Source organism: Vidua macroura, chromosome 5, assembly GCF_024509145.1.
Source record: "Vidua macroura isolate BioBank_ID:100142 chromosome 5, ASM2450914v1, whole genome shotgun sequence".
Lineage (NCBI taxonomy): Eukaryota > Metazoa > Chordata > Aves > Passeriformes > Viduidae > Vidua > Vidua macroura.
The window spans coordinates 24837970-24859848 of record NC_071575.1 but is presented as its reverse complement, the minus strand read 5'-3'; the positions used below and the strand labels follow the sequence as shown (position 1 = coordinate 24859848).

Below are 21879 nucleotides of genomic sequence, written 5' to 3'. Positions count from 1 at the left end.
ATTCCCATATTATTCTAGCAGTTCACTTTTTTGAGCTAAATTGTCAATCTGGAAAAATAGAATTTTGTTTAAGATGCTTTCATTGTTCTATCATTTAATGGCTACCATTGAGAAAATAATTATGCTTCTCTTTATTGGTTGTCTTAGCCTGGAGTTGCAGATAGTAAATACAGTATTGAAATTTCTGTGTAAAGGTGACTCCTCACACAGGCCTCTGAACATATTTCCTGCTCTTAAGACTGAGATACACATGGAAGTGAACAGATCCATCCTTCAAGTCCAAGTTGGTGTGCAAATCTCCAGTTCCTATTCATATGACTACTTTAAGTAATGCTGAGAAGCACTGGTGTGACTATAAACAGACGCAGATTCCCCTGCATTTCAATGTCCTGTCACCAGTCATCCCCAATAGCAGCTACAGGGACTCAGGGTTTGAAAACATTTTTATATAATTTTGAAATTTACAGATTAGGCTCAGTGGTGCCATCATAAATTTTGATTGATTCCACTCAAGTTACAGCAGATAAAACTGATTTAAGTGGGATTAGCCTGTATACTATTACATTTTCAAGCTGTATTTTTTTGAAGCATTGAAGCAATATAAAAATTCTTATAACTGATTGTATCAGAAATGGACAAATTAAAACTTGCATTCAGATTCTGCCTTGAAGAAGTGTAAAGTAAGGAGTGAATGTCATTCTGAGCTACTCCACCCATACTGAGTGAAATAGAAAAAAATATGATGGCAGCCTTCAAATTTTGGTCAAAACATTTCTAGCCTCACCATAGATTCAGCTTCATCTATTTTTTACAGCGTGATAAAACCTCACTAACTCTTCTCCCATAATTTTATTTTGCTAATGTCAGGGAGGTTAAGCAGCAAGAGGAAGAGCCTGAGGTGGATGTGTGGGATCTCCTGAAGAACGCGAATCCCAGCGAGTACGAGAAGATTGCTTTCCAGTACGGCATCACCGACCTGAGGGGGATGCTGAAACGGCTGAAGCGCATGCGCAGGGAGGTGAAGAAGAGTGCAGGTACGGATGGGGCTGAACATTCCTGTGCTCGTTAGTCACACGCAACCATTCACCTTAAAAACCCAAATGTGCTTCACTTCCACACAAGGGAACTTTCGCACTATAAATCATTCCTGCAGGGAATTCATCAGAGGGCAGCTTTAGTCCATGGTGGAAGCGTAAACACCGTATCCAACTCAGTGCTTACCTAAAGCATCCCTCCTTCTCAGACAAACACTGGTTCCATCTGGAATGATGTCCCCCAGGTGTGTGGAAAGGTGTTACCTGATCAAACAATAAAGAAATTAGACCTCGTGTTGCCATCAATATCTTCTGCTCTAAACAGAGGTCACTCCAAACACATGCGGGTGTCTGCTCCCCATAATCTCATTTTGCACTTAATCTCCATTGCTCAGAAATCCCAGCTGTACCACAGACCCTCCACCCTGCACTGGGTGAGGACATTCAGGCCCGTCTTTCCCCCATCAACCCTACTGAATAGTTTGAGAAGTGTAATTACACACAGAAATATATATACCCGTGTGTATAAAATACATGTATATGCCACAGAATATGTTTGCACACACACATAAATACAATGCACTGCCCATTATACTATTGTGGCATCTGCTTGTTCTGGGACAGCATTTCAGAACTGGATGCAGTATATACATTTACTGTGTCACTGGTTTCCTGGAGGCATCCTTTTTATGGGGGTGAAGTCCTCCACAAATCCAGCTGTAATCCAGCTGCCTGATACACCCTCTCTCCTCATCCATTACCTCACATCATAACATATGTTATGGTAGTACACATTTATTTTTATTTATGTATTTTATTTGATACATCTAGCCAGTCCTATTTGGAGTACAGTCACACTGCAAAGTCTTGAAGGGATGTCAGCTTGATCTTGGTTAAGATAACCAGATGTGAACAGCTTTGTGCTTATTCTAGTGTTTCTAGATGATTCCATGCAGACCAGTGTGAGAATATCTCGTGATGCATAACATTGTGTGCATGTAGTCTGACAGTTTGACCAGATTTGTGCAATGTCATTTCAGCATCCATGTTCTTGTTTTCTGATCTCATGTTAAAATAACACTTGACTTCCAGCTTTTGCCAAAGGCCTCGATCCTGCATACCAGGTGGACAAAGGAGGCAAAGTAAGATTCATGGTGGAGCTAGCAGATCCAACAGTGGAACTCAAGTGGTATAAAAATGGCCAAGAAATACGACCAAGTGCAAAGTAAGTGATTTTAGCATATATGAGCAATAAAATGGATACACAAACCCTGTCCCTTGACAAGTGTGTTGCCTAGATCTATCTCTTTGCTCAGGCTGCACCAATTTTACTGCTGAATTTCATGAGATGTGAAGAGTATGCAAATGATGCTATGTTGCTCAGGACCCAGAAAAGTACACTGTAGGCTAAATGTAATATAGATTGTCTCCTTTGTCTCAAGACAAAAGTTTTACAGATCCTCAAAAAAATGTGGTGCCATTTTCTACTCAGTAGTTTTCAAAAATGAGGAAGCAGTGCCAGTTAATAAATCACTTGTCCTTGGTCCTGTGTCTGGACACAATCTTTCTACAGTAATTTTGTGTTAAGAGCAGAGATGTTGACATCACACACTTACTCACCCAGCTCATAAACCCCAGAAAAAGGGGTGTGAGTTTTATCTCATCTTCCACTATTCTGTTAACACCCTGAAGTCAACAGCCTGCACCATCACTCATGAGCAACAGGTCTTGTGTACACAAGATTCTTCACCTGTACCACCTGCACGTTGGTTTATTCTCTGGCTTTTCCTAGAAGTACTTGAGCACATGTAGAGCAGTGCCTAGAAGTTGAGCCCAGTCCTTTTTGTGGGCACAACCAGCAGAAAACCCTATTCCACAGTCAGACATACTTGAGGAAGATGTGCATAACAGTGCAATGTTTCTCAAATGGTTCTCAGCCTCACAAAGTCCTAGACAATTTATCATCTGACCAGTTTAAAAAATATAATAATTAGCAAAAGGCCTTTTAAAAGAAATTAGGCAGATTTCCTTCATTCTGTTGAAATCAATAAAGGATTTTGGTTAAAATTCATGATTGACAAAAAAAATGGATAATGGAGTACCTTCTCTTTAGCCCCTATATCTGGCACGAGCAATTCAGAGGTGTTTTGCAGGCAGTTCTATGGATTCCTCTCCAGCAGGAGGGGCTGGATTGAGTGCTGCAGTGCATTTCTACCAGGCTGCTGGAGCAGCTGTCAGATGCTAACGGGCTTTGGTCATTAGAAACCTGGAGCAGATCTAAACTGGTGACATAAAGGTGAAAGGCTCCATATCCCATTACCAAAACTCCATATCCCATTACTGATATCTTGTGCCATCTGGCCTACCAATAATATTAACCTCTTAACTTTGGCTATTATTACACTTCATAAAAATGTTGGAATGAGTGATGGTGTCCTCTTACTGGTTATTTTCAGCTTTACTCATCTAGAGTTTCAGACTCCATTTTATTTGCCATCATTTGACTCCAACTTTTTTTTTTTTTATTTTCTTCTTTTCATACCACCCAGACCTGGGATCTTGGGACAAGCCAGAGGCAGCTCATTATCACTCTACACCACAGCTCTTTTTTTGCTATAAGTCTATGACAGCTCTGTTGAAACTTGGAACTTGCTTCCAAGGACAATTTTCCCTGTACTGTGTATACCTCAGAATTTTTGCATCCAAAAATCCCTACAGAACTTTATACATAAAACAAGAGGTCCAGAAGTTTTGCTAATGTGTCTTCGCTGCATTCCTGTCCAAATAGATACATTTTTGAGCACAAAGGCAACCAGCGAATTTTATTCATCAATAACTGCACGATGACAGACGATGCTCGCTATTATGTAACAGCTGGTGATGAGAAATGCTCCACAGAACTGTTTGTGAGAGGTAACTATGTCAGTTTAATGCTGTTTCACCTGCCCTAAATTTCTGTGACTTTTTTGGCTGCAACAGAAATTATCAGGGAGGATCTGGTTTGGTATATTTTTGAATTTGCATTAGCAGCTGTTAGGATCACCTGGTATTTCTGTGATCCCTGGCCATTGTTTTTTTCCCATCCTGTAGTTAGCAGCTTAGTGAAAAGCCTGAAATGGGGATACAGTCAACTTGCTACTGTGCATTGGATCTAGTGGGGCTGTGATGCCCTTCAAAATTTTAAGCCATTTTGGTGTCAAAGCACTGGCTTCCCTTAACACCACACTTGGTACCTGAGGACTCTGATATGGTCCAAGTGCCCTCAGGTCAGCCTTTCTAGAAGCCAGCTTTCATTCCATTTGCAGTGATTTGAGGGAAGACTCTATCAACAGTTATGAATGGGAGGCCGTATCTTCACTCTCTTTGCTCCCATGGTGCTGATTATCAGAGCAAAACAGGTATTAATATGAACAAATGTCACTTTCATTGAGCAGATTTTCTACTAGCATTCTAAAGAGCAAGAACTTTTCTGATTTAAGGCAGAAAAGGCTGCACTGATACTCATATTAGAACTTGAAAGTAATACTGACTTCTAGATGATTTAGAAAATCTCTTTCTCTTGGTTTTCCTTCTCAGATCGTAAATCTGTAATTTTTTTCTTTCCAAAGATCCTCCGATTTTGGTGACCAAAGGCCTGGAGGACACCAGCACCTATGTTGGTGAACGAGTAGAGCTGAGCTGTGAAGTGTCTGAGGATGATGCAAATGTGAAATGGTAAGACACACCTTGAACAGCTTCCATGAAAATAAAACCCAGAGGCTTTTAATTGTGGGCAAAAATGTGGGCAGCTTTTCCTAAACCAGTAAACCTGGAAATGGTTAAGAAAATCTCAATAAAACCTTATTCAAAAATGTAACAACACCAAAAATACCCTTATACATTCATGGATGAGTTTGTTTAACCTTTTCTAGTGCCTTATAGTCTTGCAAAGTCGTCTGTGGGAATTTCAGTCTATGGAAGTCTTGCACAGGACTTCCTTTGGAAAAATAAAAATTCTTTCCTTTCCATTAGGTTTAGAAATGGTGTAGAACTTTCCAACGATCCTAAATCTCGATATCGAATTAAGGTTGAGGGTAAGAAGCACACTTTGGTCATAGAGGAAGCTGCCAAAAATGACACTGCAACTTACTCAGTAATGACAACTGGAGGGCAATCAGAAGCCAAGCTTTCGGTTGACTGTGAGTATCATCCACCTTGCTCTCGAATTCATATGCCACAGTGTGCTGGCATACAGAAATGAACAATTTTCTTGCCTTTCCCTGCGGGTTGAAAAGGAGACTTAATTCCCATAGCAATTTTTTTGCCGTGAATCTCCAGAAGAGTGACTTGCCTTTAGACACTATTTCCAGCAGCAGGCCATGAACTAACTCTGCTTGTTAACTTCCTGTCACTCCATTAAGATGGAAAACAAAGCGATCCATCCAAAGGTAAAATAGGTCAACAAGGTGAACTTTCAAGGGAAGTATCTGCTTTTCTTCAGTCCTTTCAGGTTTTCACAGGAAAGCCAAACCTAAACACAAGCACATGACTCTATAGTCCTCTCAGCTTTGGTTGTGCAATATCCCTTTAAAGTGCTTGTGTCTTTAAACAAAACATATCTGATCCATCCTCTGAAGTTACCTTGCATTATGCATAAATGTACATTTTATTTGTAATACTCATGCTGCTCTTGACTATTTTTTACAAATTGGCACCCTGATCAATTCAAGCTGTTTTATTATTAAGTTGGAAATTACTCCCCCATGGCTACTGAGCTCCATCATCTTTCTTTAATGCATCTGCTTCTGTGTTCCTAAGTGAGACCTCTGAAGATATCACTTGCACTAGAAGACCAGACTGTGAGGCTGGGACAGGAAATCCACTTGAAGTGTGAGATATCTGAGAATGTGGAAGGGAAATGGTACAAAAATGGACAGCTGATTGAAGCTAGTGACCGTGTAAAGCTTTATCACAAAGGAAGGTAAGCCTGTTGTGTATTGTCTTGGCTTTTGGTGGAATGACACTGTGGAGTTGTGGCAGTATGTGAGTTACCTCACTAAAAATTATCTGCTAATCAAGCCTAAACTCTGTCTCTCAAGACATCTTTATTTCTGTAATTTTAAAAGCCATGTCTCCTTGCTTCCTTTAATCTTGTGTATTTTGGCTGTGGAGGACAATAATCAAATCCTCAACACACCTAAGTTCAAGCTACTGATTCTTCTTTCCATTGCTGTTGCTGTTGGTATGGGATATTAAGCAGAAGAATAAAATTATTGTTAGACATTATTAAAATATATACAACTCTTTTTCACTTTCCTTTCTATACCTCTTATTCTCATAGCTTCTGTTTGTATGAACTCACAAAGATAGTCCAACAAAAGTCAGAGTATTCCCACAATGGGATCACCTACAGATTTTTTCTTGAGCAACCAAATTGCAGTTGAATGGCAGCAGCATAGAATCCCTGTGTAAAAGACATTACACTCCTGTATTTTCCTTGTTCTGTGTTCAAATAAACAATACTAGAATTGGTTACTTTATTTGGTGGTTCTTTCAATAATATATTGTAAAAAGCACACAGTTTTTAATCGCCTAAACTACCACTAAGCAACAAGTAAAGGATTTTTGGTCAGTAATTTTACTCACTTGCACAGATCTCCTAAAATTTTCACAGATTTTTCCTTATAGCTTCAAGCAGTCTTTAAAAATAATTTACATAGACTTCTTTCTCAATTCTTTTACAGAATCCACAGATTTGTTATACCAGTTTCTGCTGTTGATGATGAGGGGGAATACATGTTTGTGCCAGATGCCTACAACATTAATATTCCATGCAAAGTGCATATTGTGGGTAAGTATACTGCACAGTGACCTGTATAGAACATCTTTCTGGGACCTTTGGAAATTAAAAGCAGTGTGAAATACCCCTGATGACAACCACTTTGTATCCTCTGAGCAGGCATCCACCAGAGAAAATAGACCTGCAGCTTTGGCAAAGTGCAGTTGAGCTGCTGGGAGAGTCCTTTGCCTGTGCTCAGGATCTGCTCATAGTTTATGTGCTGGGGGGAGCTCCTGGGGGAGGCTTCTTGAGGCTGAGTTCCTAAAGCTAAACCACTATGAAGAGTTTGTGCAAAAAACCTGCTGCTATCCACTTCTCAGATGTACACTGCTGTCTTTAAGAACTGGCTTGCTAACATTGCAAAATGTGATTTAGTTTGAAAGGGAGTAGTAGAATAAGCACATATTTACCTATCCATTAAATGCTATCTAGAGGGAAAAATTCTTCTGCCCAGCTTTGATTCATTCAGCAAAGCAGAAGGCTTGTTAGTGATCCCAGCCCTTCAAACAAAAATAAAACAGGGCATTGACTATTCCCACAGCAATGCCTCACCAGCTTCTAGCTACAACCAGCAACTTGAAAGTCAAAAGAAGAGCAGTATAAATGACCAAAGTTACAAAAAGTATTGGTGGGATTTAGAGAGAATGAAAAGGGAAGTGGTACTAGAGGGGAATGACCACTGTTATATTTCTAATATGTTAAAAAAAGTTGCAAGAGGATATTTATCAGTTGTTCTCCATACACAGAGTACATAACAAAAGAAGTTTTTGGTTTCCAGAAAAGGATTGGGGTTTATAAATTTTTAAACTGCAAGGACAGTGAAGGATGCAGCGTGGTTAGATGTGCCATAAAAAAGCCCACAACTGAAATTCCCAAGAGCCACTTAGAGGAAAACGCTCTCAGAAGTTAACCTGAATATACATAATTCTGCCTCAGGGAAACAGTTGTGGGTTTTTTCATATCGTCTTATTATTCCAAAATGTCTATGGTGCCATGATTTCTTTTACATCAGGCAACTATTTTCTCAAATATATTTTTCTTCACAAGTTTTCTTCAAAACAAAGATCAGTTGCTTAAAAATACCAAGAAAATAAAACATAGAGCATGTTTCTGTGTGTTGCAGAACTGTACCAGGTCACTGAGCTCTCAGAGCAGCAGCTACATGTCTAACTTGGACAATCTCTCCTTTTTCAGATCCTCCTAAACTTCACCTGGATGGTCTTGGGGAAAATAACACTGTGACAGTAGTGGCAGGAAACAAACTACGACTTGAGATCCCCATCACTGGTGAACCACCTCCAAAAGTCTTTTGGAGTAGAGGGGACAAGGTACATTGTCATTGTAGAGGCTTCTTTAGCTGAACAAGGAGCCTTTTCCTTCAAAAAATAATCTTTAGCCTTTTGAAGGCATAGATTTTAATGGCAGAAAATTAGGGAGAGATGCCCTATATTTAAAAATGCTCATTACTCAAAAAAGAAGGGTAAAACAGATAAATATTATTTAGTATCTTTTGGATCTTTTTAAGGAAAGCCTGAAATTAATAAGAAAAAAAATTAGTTTACTATTAAAAAATAGTAGAGGAAAAGGATATATGGGATGCAGAAGAACAGTTGTGAAAATTTACCAAATGGCTACTTCTTCTATGCATTCAATGCCCAGAATGGCTGCCACGTTTTGGCAGGAAGCCATGATATGGTCTGGTTTTGGAAAATTAATGATAAATTCTAATGGAGTTCAAGTCTAAAGTGAAACAATAGGCAACTGGGGTCTTGCATCTGGTGTCTTAATGCAAAACTTTTGCTTAGATCAATCCCTGGCTGTGTAAATACCAAAACAGTGGCTTTTCACATTTAATTTTTCATTGTGTTATGTAGAAGCTGGGACATGTTGCCACCACTGCAAATATCAAACCTATCTGGTCAAATCTGTGACCACTATTTTTCAAATATTAATTGTAATGTCACCACTGTGGTCCTGTCCAAACAGGGATTTATTCTAGGAGAGCTCCTACACATATTCCAAAATATGCGACAGCATTTGAAATCTGTGAGGAGAAACTACTGACCATTACAATCACTCTGACCTTTAAAGTGAATGACTTACTTTTGATCTGACTTTTGGAAGAATCACCTATTCTTTTTCCATCAAATTAATGATATGTGGTGTTGGCAAAAGCGTGTTCTACCTCGAAGGAGAAGCCTAGTGCCTCATCCTTTGTGATGCAATGGCTTAATTGAGTAGTAAGTTAGTAGTTACTAGTAGTAGTAAAATAGCAGTTACTATGTTTTACTTACTTTTGTTATTTTGTCATTATTCTCATCATCAGGTGACTAAAATGCTGAAGTTTGATGTGGTTTTTCTTACAGTTGCTTTAATATTTTTGTTGAAGTGACCTGTACTACTTTCAAATTTTGATTTTTGAATATTTTGATTCTCAAATCCAGAAAATATGACTTTTCCCTCTGCTCTCTGTGGTTCCTAGATGGTCACAGACAGTGGAAGAATACGGGCAGAATCATACCCAGACAGCAGCTGCCTGGTCATTGATGCAGCTGAGAGGGAGGACTCAGGTCCTTTCAGAATCACTTTAAAGAATGAGGCTGGAGAGGACACAGCTCTAATCAACATTAAAGTGGTTGGTAAGTCATGTGAAACAGTCCCCATGAGCCATGTCTTTTATCACTGCGGTAGAGACTCAGGAAACTTCCATTTTCTTATTTGTCCCCATTGCCAGGTGTGGAATTGGGATGCAAGGGAACGAAGGCTGGGTGTTACTGAAGGGAGTAGGAGCTTGGAAGGGATTTAAGTAGAAGTTGATTATTGCTGCTGCCAGGGGCCAAACTTCTCTGATTGCCTCAGGCTGCCCTTATCACTCCTGGTTCTCCACTCCCCCTGTGGCTGTGGGCTCTGTCTTGGCACATGCCTTCGAGGGCCTCTCAAGTGTCTCAACAGTGCAGAAGATCTTGGCATTCATCCATTCCTAACTACCAGCCACGATCCACTAAATTTCTTTTTCCTGCTCTCTCTCCTCATTAGGAATTCTTGTTTCACCTCAAAAACTATTTAGATTTGTTTCTTATTTGACATTTTTAATTTCAACATATGCAAAAAGAAGATTTTTTTAAAAATAATATTTACTTTGTTTACAACAGATGTTCCTGATCCTCCTCAGGCACCAAATGTGACTGAGGTGGGTGAAGATTGGTGTATTATGACCTGGGAACCTCCAGCAAATGATGGTGGATCACCCATTTTAGGTACATGCTATTTTTTTTTGGTGGTGACTCTCTAATACAGACAAAAGAAGCAGACACGGAATAGTGGATGCAACAGGATCGGAGTTTAGCTTAGGCTCTGAAAAGTGGCATTGGGAATATCCAGTAGTTAGAATGTTCTACCTACTCTTTGACTTTATCAGATACCTGTTTTTCTAATGCCTTGAGATTTGTCATTTTCTATGTTGTTGCATTATCATGTCCCCTACTTGAAAGACAACCTCTTATAAAACCAAACTTGGCATTGTTAGTAGCCTGTTTGAATGTTAAAAGAAATTGCAGAAACAATTTACTGAATATCTTTTAATACACCGAACCAAGAGGAAAGTCAGAGGGGCCCAGAGGTCAGTAGAACCAGACCCTTTTCCCTAAACACAGCAGTCTTCTAAGTAAAGTAAAAAAAAAAGCTCATATATGGCTATGAAAGCAAATAGGTGGCCTTCAGATAGCTCGCAATGATGAAAACTATCACTCTGAAGCTAGAAGGGAATATTAAGGTGTATCCAGGTAAAAAATTGTCACTGGGCAGTCAAAAAATAGACCGTTTATTATTGACATTTATGCCATCTTTTATTATCATAAAATCTTTTCTGGTCAAAAGGATATTTCATTGAGAGGAAAAAGAAACAAAGCTCCAGGTGGATGAGGCTGAATTTCGAACTGTGTAAGGAAACAACTTTTGAGCCAAAGAAAATGATTGAAGGTGTTGCTTATGAGGTCCGTGTGTTTGCTGTCAATGCCATCGGCATGTCCAAGCCAAGCATGCCTTCCAAGTCCTTTGTTCCTTTAGGTAAGTAACCAAGAGCAGAGCTAGGTATGCATTTGGAAAATAACCATTAATATGTTATTAAAATCACCTAATTATATTTTTTTTATTAGTGTGACAGCTAGAAGGCTTTGTCATTCCCACAGTGACAGGCTAACTCAGTGGCCTTTTCATAAAAAGAAACAGATTTTCAAACTATTGTGACAACCGCAAGTCCCTTGCGGTCTTTTCTGTAGATCAGCAAAGGTTCCCCCCTTGCTCAGCAGCACCTCAAGAATGCAGAGGAGGAGGGAGGAGGGGGCTGTTACAGGTCCAGCATGCTCCCTTCCTGTCAGAACATACCTGCTGAGATAGAATACACTGCTCCCAGCTTCTCTGCTCTACCAGCCACAGCTGCTTGTCCTCCTCTCTCCTCAGCAGGAGGAATTTATCCCTGGGTCAGGCTGTGAGCAGACATGGGATGAGGTAGCTGCTTTCTCCTAGCATGGTCCTAATTGGGAAAGATGTGCCAGGGATGATGGGAAATCATCCTGGCCAGCAGGGTAGTCTCTCACCTGGGATACTGAACTAGAGGAACACAGACCATAAACATAAACCTTTAGTGGTAACACAGTGTTTGGCCTTCTCCCCGCTTGCTTCAGCTGTTACCAGCCCCCCAACGATGCTGGCAGTGGACAGCGTGACCGACACCTCGGTGACAATGAAGTGGAGGCCACCAGACCAGATTGGGGCGGCAGGGTTGGACGGCTACGTGGTGGAATACTGCTTTGAAGGAAGTAAGTGAGAACACCTGGGGTACCTGACTCACAGTGAAAGTGGGTGAGACTTTCTCCATTTTTTCTCTACAGGTATCAGGTGCTCTGGCTCTCAGGCAGAGAATAATCAGGCAGAAAACCTCAAGGAGCAGGGTTTTGTTCAGGCTTCCTTTGGTTTGTATTCCAGATGCCACCCACTGACTGTGGTTCAACATATCTTGCACTTGATTTGAAATCCAAATCCAAAGCCATATAATCTGCTGTAGTGTACCAAGTACCGTGCTAATAACTCCCCTCTTTCAGATGCTAAATGAGAGTCAGGGCAGTAAAGAGTTCATTGGTGGATGAAGGCATAGGAAATAATGAATGGCTAAAAGTGTGGCCCAAAATATGTTCAGGCTGGCTGGGTTTCAGGGACAGGAGGTCCTCAGTGTGGTAATTCCTATGTTGACATGTTACTAACCAGCTATTTCAAGTGCCAGCTGCTAACACTGAGAACAGCCTCTCCAATAGTTCCTGTAGAAGTCATCTAGGCATGCAAAGTCCATGTCTAGATCTTTAATTTCTCCAACATTTCAGTGCAGTTTTGGGGATCTTTAACTATGTCCATCTAAGAAAAAAAAAAAATATAAGAACTGAAGGAGGAAGATAAAGAGACTGAATTAACTTTTGAGAGTAAAATAAGAAGGAGCAGGGAAATAGAAATGATATTTTACAACCAAGAGTCTTTGGTGATCAAGCAGCAGAAACCTAGTCTTTTCCAGCACATTTTCTCCTGAACTTACATCAAATGAAGCCTATTTTCAAAAAGTAAAATCCACTAGCACCCGGGTAAGTATCAAATAGCCTGGAGTGGTATGTGCAATACCCAGCCTCTGTGGACCAACGTATCAACTGCAGCAATGTTGTGGATGTGGATGAAGGGGACACAGTTATCTTCAGCTCCACTGCTGTTGCTCTTAACTGTGCTGTAAATCAAGCGAGGGGTTGAACACCTATTTCCACAAAGGCATTTATTTCAATGAAAGCTTTTCATGAACGCAGTCCATAGCCTGGAGACAAAAGGTAGAGGACAGAACCTGTCATTCATGCTGTCACATGTTTCAGATTCAGAAAATCCAGGAAAACAGTAGGTCATAAATGTGGTCAGGTGCCACGGCATCAGAGTACACTCAGCTCTCTCTCAGGCAAGTGGGAGAGGGTGTGAAGAAGAACCACTGGCTTTTCTCAGGAGCACTCAGCATCTTGTAGTATTGAGATGAATATCTTTAAGGAGCAGGACTGCAAGAAGCTCCGAGACCTGGAGAAGAGTACCTGAAGGCAGACACAGCTGGAATGGTAGGAAGGGTTTTCCTTGTATATTGGGAGGGAGCTGCGGGAACAGCTCAGAGCGAGTAAGCATGCAGTCTTCCATCAAGACACAGTGTTCTTATTTTGTTTCCACTGCACAGGCCAGGTGTAGGGGAATATTAAGGGGACTGTCAATGTGAGGACTTCAGTGTATGCTGTATATCATGCTTTGTCTAGCATTGGGTAGAATGGAAGGGAAAAGTTAAAGGTGCTTGACATTAGAGTATGTGATATCCAAATTAGGTGATAAGAGAGGATGAGAAATACAGACAGGTTAAGTCAAAGTATGGCTTTGAAAAGGAATCTTCTAAATCTGTCTTTAAAGGGCTGTTAGACAGAAGAACATTGTATATTTGTTAAATGGAACAAATTCTTTACTTTTTTTTCCAGATAGGTTTTAAACATGAAGATACAACAAAATGACAGCCAAGTCTGTCATTTTACTGTTACCCACCTCAGTTAAAATACAATGGGTACAATGTATTTTACATAGTTTTGAGTGTTTATGTATATCTATATATACCTCCTATATATGCATATACATCTATATATACACAATTGACATTATGTATATATGTTATTAAAATGCTTAGTAAGGAGCAAGATAAGTAGAAAATGCCAATTTTAAAATGTCAATTTTAAAATACCAATTTTAAACATCATGTTATTGGATTATTCATCTTTTTCTCTCTGTTCAGTTGTTTTTTCCCTTTCTTTCAATATCTTAGTGCCTCTTTTTTCTCAGCCCTATTCTGCCTCAAACTAATTTTTTCTGTAATGTTTAATAACTTTTTAATTTCAAGATACTTTTTATGACTGTCTCTATTCATTCTGCTGCTTTTTTCTCTTAGTTATCTGTTTGTAAACTCATCTGTATTTACATTCTCCATTCTTTCATTGTTGTCACTGAAGTAGTTTTCAAGAGGGCTTTTTAGAGTCTTCCTTAACATAGAAATCATTAGGAGAAATCACAAGCTGACAATAGGAAAACAAAAAAGATACATATAAAGATAATTTAGAATAATAATATAAACATTGGTTTGGCTTTGCAAAATTGGTATTTCCCTTTAGTCAGAACCACATAACTTGATCAATGTGGTGGATTCTTGGAGTCCTTAACTATGTACCACTCCATGTGTGTTACTGAAATGGAGCCTCATCATGAGTATCCTGATCCAACATTGCATAGGTGTGAATAACATGAATATTGAATATATATATATATATAGAGAGAGAGAGAGAAGCCTAGTTTGCAATATCCAGCTTTGGCCCTCTTGCTCTGGAGATGTGGAGCAGACTAAATCCTATTGACACAGGAGAAGTCAGTCCCCAGTAAAGTGTGCTGCTGATGGGTTCTTGTGGGGCATTTGGAGAGCAGCGTCGGGAGCACAGCCTGAGTATCCTCCATGACAAAATGTTTGTCTGCTTATAACAGGCTGTTGTACCTGCAGATGATCTGTTTTTATAGCCAGTAAGTATGTACTTCAGAGAGTTTCTGCTGGCTGAGATTCTTTGCCAGTGTACTCATCCAGGACCATGCAAAAATACTAGAATAGCATTTTTATTATCCCAAAAATAACCAGCTCCAGGATTACAGGAAATCCAGGGCAGTGATAACTTTGTTCAGGAAATAAAGCCTTAGGGTTTACATCATATCTGTCATCATCCATGGGTCTGGTCTTCTTTAATCTTCTATCTATGTTACCTTTAGCTAAATGTGTTCTCTTCCTCTGTTTCCTCCAAGTTTTTTCCAAGACTCTTTTTTTTCTGTCTCTCTTACTCAGAATTTATCTTTGATTTTTTAATCTCTTCTACAATGTATTTTCTTCACCTTCTACACTTTCTCCCATCATCATTTTGTTTCATTTCTCTTTTCCAAGTGTTCCTTTTGTCTCTTTCTTTTCATATTTCTAGGGCTATTGTGGGGCCCAAAAACTCACAGAACTTTATATCCTACTCTTCTTTCATCCTTTATCTTTCCTGTGGGCATCACATATAATTGTTCTGTGATCTAGATGCCCTCTTTCCATCTCTTTTCTCCCTGCAGTCTCCCTAAATGTGGGTTCTCTAAATCTGTAAAGCCCAGCATCTATCTTTGCATACTTACTAACAGGAATTGCTAACCACTGACAAAATGCTCCATCTGTGTGAAAGTGGGTGTCTCTGATTAATTTTAAAGATGGATTCTCTCAAGGTATATCGACAGATCTGTCTGAGGAATTGGGGGAGCCACCTTTTAACCTGGAAGGTACAGTATTCCACAAAGGGTATAAGTCTTCTTTAATGAAGGAAAAACTCTCTTCATAAAAGTAAAGATAAATTCCTGACAGTGAATTTTAGGGGCAACAGTCTATGGAATTTTCTGTAGTATAGGTGTAAGGGGAGGGGGAGTTACTTGGGAAACAGTCATTGATTGAAATCCTCTTCTACTTGAAAATGAAAACTTAATTCCTAAAAGCAAGACACTCAGTTATGAAAGTGTACCACAGCACTATGCTCTAGTTCTGCAGGGCTCTCCAGTTCATAACAGTTCTCTTGTCTTGCACTCCTGTGCCCAGGTGCCAGCAGTGTTAGGGCAGTCTGTGCTGGGAGGACGGGGTGGATGAGAAAGTATGGTTTGTAATTGAAGCTGTTCAAAAGACTGTACTGTTATGATCACTCTATGAACTTCATGCAACCACCTGGGGGTAGGATCAAAAATCTGAGAATGCTGTAATTATGTGAAGAATTGAGACACAGCCTTCCTTTTTTTTAGGGCATGAGGAGAGATGGCATTTCATTGCAATGTATAAATATTCTATGTTTCTCTTACTTCTCAGTTATACTTTCAAGGGTACTCAGTACTGGTTGAAATTAATTGCAAAACCCATTTCTCTTCAAGGAAGCTGTTAAAGCAATGATGAGTGCTTTTGGAAATATATTCCTTGTCCCTCTTGTTTTATTCTAGCTGAATTAAAGAATCTAACCAGTTTTCTCTCTGGTACACTTAAATTATAGACATATTCTAATAACATTTGTATCATTATATAAAGATATATAAATATATGAATATACAAATACATAATCAGCAGAAACCCTTTAGGGTTTAAAACATTCTTCCTACATATGAAAATGCATCTACATTTTGTTACAGCATAATTAGAAAAACGAAATAGAACTATTCATTAAAATCTAACTAATCTATGACTGTTCTGTAATTTTCCTCAGCCATGCTGTGGATGTATTTATAATTCCCTATTCTTTGGATTTGTCCTCCTCCCCTCACTTCCCTAAACCAGCTGATGAATGGATCGTGGCTAATCCAGAGCTGACAGACAAAACGAAGTTTACCATCAATGGCCTTCCAACTGGCTCAAAAATCCTTGTGAGAGTAAAAGCTGTCAATGCTGCTGGTGAAAGTGAGCCCAAGTACCACCCACAGCCTATTTTAGTCAAGGAAGTGATAGGTAAGATCCTGCTGCCTACACTTACCCACAAATACATCCTGTTTCCATACTAATACCTTGGGGTTTTTTTGAGGCTAATACTTACTTGTTATTGGTAACTGATGATATGGCCTTTCAAAGCAATTTTGTGGTGGCTAGAAATCATGAAACTGTCTTTAAAAAATTTCATAATTTTGTTTCATTTCTGAACCTTTATTTCTCAGTTTTTCAGGGCTTTTTTTTCTGCAGAACTTGAACCTGATGGTACTTTTTTTTTAGTTCTTCTAAGCTTCCCACCAAATTCTACCATCGTAGCATTGATGTTATAAAAGCTGATGGTGTCCTGAATGCAACAGTGGGGGACCATGAAATTTAAGACATCTCACTCGTTAGTCATTTCTTAGAATTTTAGACCACACTGTCTCCTTTTTATACTGATGCACACCAGTGCTGCCTTGGTTAGAAAGGAAGATAAGTGCTCAACACAAGCTTTTGTTTTGTTCAGAACCTCCAAAGATTCGTCTACCAAGACACTTAAAACAAACCTATACTCGAAGAGTTGGAGAAACTGTGAATCTTGTTATTCCTTTCCAGGTAAGAACTAAAAACAATGACAGAAAAATATTTTTGCCTTTTTTTCCCTTTTTAAATTTTTTTTCTTGATACCTCTGCTTTTTAAGTGATTTCTCTGTAATTTTGGCCAGTAAGCTAAGTTAAGCACATGTGGAAGCACTCTGAAGTACAGAGTTGCTTGAAAGTTTTTGGTTCAGCATCTCAAACAAATTATTTTCAGCCAAGTAATGAATTGGGTAACTCAGACAGACTGATTGGTCATCTGTCATCCAAAGGATGCTTACAGATCTTCACAGAAGACATTGCACATGAGACAATTGCACAATGCAAAGGGGTTGCACTGGAAGCAGTTAAATATGGGTATCAAGACTGGAACATCAGCATTTAATAGCTTCCTTGTCAGGAGAGGAAAAGTGAGGGGAAGAGTGGGCAGACTGCAACTGTTAAATCCTTGAGATCACAACTGTAATAAGACTATTTCTAAAATACATTGCATGTTTTCCCACAGCATCGTGTTAACCTTCATTCTCATACCTTTAAACAGCACCTGCCTCTCTCCTTGCAGGGTCCTTCTTCTGAATAAAATAATTCATTTCTATTTCATGTCTGCACATTTTAAGATACTGGGTTGGCATAACTCAGCTTCACAGAGGCTGTTAAAAGCCTCATAAAAGCTTGATCAGCAGTACACTGCAAGATATATTTCTCTTGAGAAATTAAAGGAATATTTTATGGTTATTCTCTAAGATAAGATGTTCAAAATGGTGTGAGATTATCCCTTTCAGACAGTATTTGCAAACTGTTTGCCTGTGGAAGGAAAATCCCATGGCAAAGCAGGTGAATTTCACTCTACTTTAAGTACCTATATTGGGCACTTAGACACACAAAAAATGGCATACAAAAGAGATCAATCCAGCCTTCCTAGCAGCTATTACAACTTCCTTTGCAATGAATGGAGAGAGCTTAGGATCCCTGGAGGTTGAATCTATTACTTTCTTCTTTCACTGGCAATATAGAGAATGCAAGCATTTCCAGAAATACTTTGTTCTACATTTTCTGTGGGTTATTTTTACTCCCTTTTCTTTCAGAAAACTGTAAATTATTTGTCAAATTTAGCCAGAGTGACAATTGTCCAATACAGCCAGAACTTGCAAATATTTTCAGTCTCCTGGACAAAAAAAAAAAAAAAAAACAAAAAACCCACAAAAAAATAAATTATATTTTAGGTGAATTTGTATGATTGCATCTCTAAATGGTATATAATTTAAAAAATAATTCTGTTTCTTTCAGGTCAATTTTTATTTCCTGTCTGGGAAAAACGCGAAATAAACCTGTTTCCTTCTCTTCCCTTTTCTCTCCAAAAAAATCATACGAAAATTGTTTCCTGACTCCTTGCAGGGAAAACCAAGGGCAAAAGTGTCTTGGGAGAAAAACGGTTCTCCGATCGACAAGAACGACATCAACATCCGCAACACGGAGCAGGACACCATCATCTTCATCCGAAAGGCAGAGCGGGGGCACTCCGGGGAGTACGACATGAAAGTGGAGGTGGAGAACTTGGTGGACAAAGCTACGATAGATATTCAGATCGTTGGTATGTTTGGAGAAACAGAAATAAATCCAGCTGTTCCAAGGCTACAGGAAAATGGGAATGCCGACATCTTTCTTGGCGGTGATATCTCTCCACGTCCAATTATTTGGCTGTAGATTTGTGGTCCCTCAGGAAACCTCCATACATGATAGCATTGTTGGAATATGTCAATGTCTTTTTTTCTCTGTTAAGCCCCTCACATTCTTGTCTATCCAGGATGCAAGATTTTTCCTGTTGAGTGGTACCCATAGACAGTAATGGTAGCAAATGCATAGCAAGTTTGTCACAAATGCAGTGTGGAAGAAATCCTAAATCCTAAAAAAGAAAGTACGAAAGGTAGGAAAGACAGACAAGAAAACACATTTATTTTTCATTTTTACCATCCATAATAGGCAAAACTGGCAGCACAACTTTATTAAATGTATTGTAATTCTGACATGCCTTCTCTTTGGAAAGTTTTATTTTGCAACCACATCTTTCTTTTGACTTTTTTTTTTTTTTTTCGTAAGAAAGAGAGAGAAATCAAACTAATTGGAAGATGTGTGTGGGAAAAAGATAGAGAAAACAAACACTAGAATATGTCATATTTTTTGTTGCAGATCGTCCAGGCCCACCAGAGGTTGTGACTATTGAGGATGTCTGGGGAGAGAATGTGAATTTATCATGGAAGCCACCAAAAGATGACGGCAATGCTGCCATTACTGGGTACACTATTCAAAAAGCAGATAAGAAGAGTATGGTAAGTAATAAGGAGATGTTTAAAAACTGGATATACTCATGAATTCTCCCTTTTAAAAACAGAAAGCTTTACATGCTTAAAAGCACGTAGTCGGACAAAGCACTCATTGTCCAACATTTGTCAACAAATGCTGATTATCAGCATTTGAAAAATCTCTACAGGACCCTCTAAAAGCTCTAAAAATCTCTTCTTCACTAAGCCTAGAAGTAGAAATATTTTCAAATTATTCCAAAGAGAAGGACTAAAACTGGGAAAGATAGGTGGATTTGAGAGAAGTAATTCTGCATTTTTCCTTTGCCTTAGGAGAGAAAATAAAACCTTAAAATATTAATTCTGAATTCAGTAGGCTGCTACCAGTACAAAGGTTTTCCATTGCTGCTGTTTTCAAACCTGCAATGTCACATTGTGTAAGTCATTGCCATTCTTTACTACCCATGGCAAAACAGAACATAGGTACTTCTGTAACCACTCTGAGATTTACAGATGAAAATTGCAATACAGAAATATTTATTATTTTCATTAAACTAACAAAAATTGTACACTTTCTTAAAAGATAGTGGGAGTTTCCTGGCCCCAAGTTGGGCAACTCCCTGGGGGCTCCCCTGGCAGGGGAGACCCTCCTGGAGCAGTTCTGTGTCAGGAATGAGAGATGCATTGGACTTTTTCAGTCTTCAGCTTCTGTTTATTGTTATCTTATCAAAACTTCAGCACACTGTCTGCACCAGACTCTGCGTGCAGGAAAAACAGCACAAAAATGGCTAACAATCTCTTGTTACAAGGCCTTTTAAGTCTAATCAAAAACTAAGCTACCCAATTAAGAAGTGGCACCTAAATTATTTCCCTTTCTAACCCAATAACTGACCCCTAAAGACCCACAATGCGGATTTTTCTACCCAATTACAAGACACCACCTAAACCCAAGAAGAAAGAGGAAGAAGAAGAAAGAAGAAAGGAACACAAGACAACACCCTATATCCTCCATCTTGAACCCATCTATAACATACTAAAAATTCTAAAACCTAAATTTCTCACCCATGTGTCATACTATACTACTGTCTACAATCTCTATAATCTATTTCACACTTTTGTGGTTTCTAGTTTATTTTGAGGCTTAGGAAGTTTTCTCCATGAATGAGGGTCAAAATCAGTCCCCTGGGGGTCAGGACACCCCAGAGCAGACAGAGAAATATTCCCGGTGCCCTGAGTTTCCACAAGATTTTAAGATTTCCACAGATTTAACATTTACTGCAAATTCAAACACTGGAAATCTAGGGCAATATTTAGGGAGCTTCCTTCTCCAGAAAATATTTTGCTGTCCTCTCCTATCCCCCATATTAATATGTTGGTCTCCATGATGGCATGATGGTCTGATCAATACATTCTTCTTATCTTTTTTTTTTTTTTTTTATCTTTTCTCCTTCTCTTGAGACTGTAAGAAGATATGGTCTTTGGTACAGTGACCAGAACAATATCCCCTCTAAATTACTGTAACAACAGCAAGCAGCATCTAGGGTTCAGTGTGAAATAGATCATTCAGGTCACTTTCCTCACCATATCTGTGGTGGTGCATTTTGCAATTCTGGCACAGCTGGTCTTCTGCAAAAAACTGTTTTCCCAAAGGAACTTTGGCTCTTAAAGCTGACCAAATATTAATGCAAACTGTGGTACAAGGAACTCAGGACAAGTTCATGTTTAGAAAAGCAAGAAAACTATTTAGGGCAGAGCAAAGAAAAGCGGAAACATTACTGTGGTCATATTGCACTTTATATTAATTGCATTTTTAGCATTAACCTTTTTCATCTCAGACTGTTGTTTAGGTATTGTGTAATAAGACAGAATTCACACATCCTGTTACTGCTGCAAGACTAAAGCACTAAAACCCACTTACCCATCTTGGCCTTTAGATATCAGAGGACCACAAGCACAGAGCTACATTTCTCATGAACACTCAGCCTGTGATAGAGCGGGCAGGTTTAGTGCAGTGGCCTCTTGTGAGTGCATATTACTGCAGAACAGCACATGCTACTGCCTTCCCACAGGAATGCAGTTTTGTTATCTGCAACTGTGCTTTCTCTGTCAGCAGTGTGGATTAGGAATGAGGGAGCCTGCCCTGCTCACACAACACAGCCTTTGTAATACTGCAGTTGCTAAAATGAACCCTTCCAGCTGCCAGTGTAACAATTCAGTAGGGCTCACCTTCTGTTCGACCTTCACTGCTCAGCAGTGAGCTCTGCTGTACTGCCATCATCACTCATTTCATTATTAATTATTGTTAGCTGCATTCTCTTCAAAGAAGAACCTACTGCCAGAAGCTTGATGATCCTTCCAGTGGATGTCTAGGCAGTGTGGGGTGCTGGGGGGAGCTCACCCTGTGTGTCTGTGTTGCCACAGGCCCTCAGCTGGGTAATAATTAGCATTGACTCTATGATTGTAGAAGGTTGATCAATTGTTTCATTAAATCATTTTATACTACATTATACTATACTTATTAAGAAACTCAGTAACCCTTACTGCTAGTCTGATACGGCCTTGACCTAATTGGTTAATCCATCC

General features: G+C 39.2%; 1 protein-coding gene across 1 annotated transcript in view; it reads left to right on the top strand.

Annotated features, from left to right (window-relative positions):
* MYBPC1 (myosin binding protein C1) overlaps positions 1-21879 on the top strand; it is a 69187-nt gene that overhangs the window by 38435 nt on the left and 8873 nt on the right. Inside the window, exons 11-28 of the mRNA XM_053977405.1 lie at positions 868-1034; positions 2127-2259; positions 3823-3947; positions 4643-4748; positions 5046-5212; positions 5832-5994; positions 6758-6864; positions 8047-8180; positions 9335-9491; positions 10005-10109; positions 10729-10917; positions 11535-11669; positions 11742-11822; positions 15178-15246; positions 16277-16444; positions 16929-17017; positions 18395-18590; positions 19187-19326. Of these exons, the coding sequence (XP_053833380.1) occupies positions 868-1034; positions 2127-2259; positions 3823-3947; positions 4643-4748; positions 5046-5212; positions 5832-5994; positions 6758-6864; positions 8047-8180; positions 9335-9491; positions 10005-10109; positions 10729-10917; positions 11535-11669; positions 11742-11822; positions 15178-15246; positions 16277-16444; positions 16929-17017; positions 18395-18590; positions 19187-19326 (2431 nt within the window). The remainder of the gene's footprint in view (positions 1-867; positions 1035-2126; positions 2260-3822; positions 3948-4642; positions 4749-5045; positions 5213-5831; positions 5995-6757; positions 6865-8046; positions 8181-9334; positions 9492-10004; positions 10110-10728; positions 10918-11534; positions 11670-11741; positions 11823-15177; positions 15247-16276; positions 16445-16928; positions 17018-18394; positions 18591-19186; positions 19327-21879) is intronic.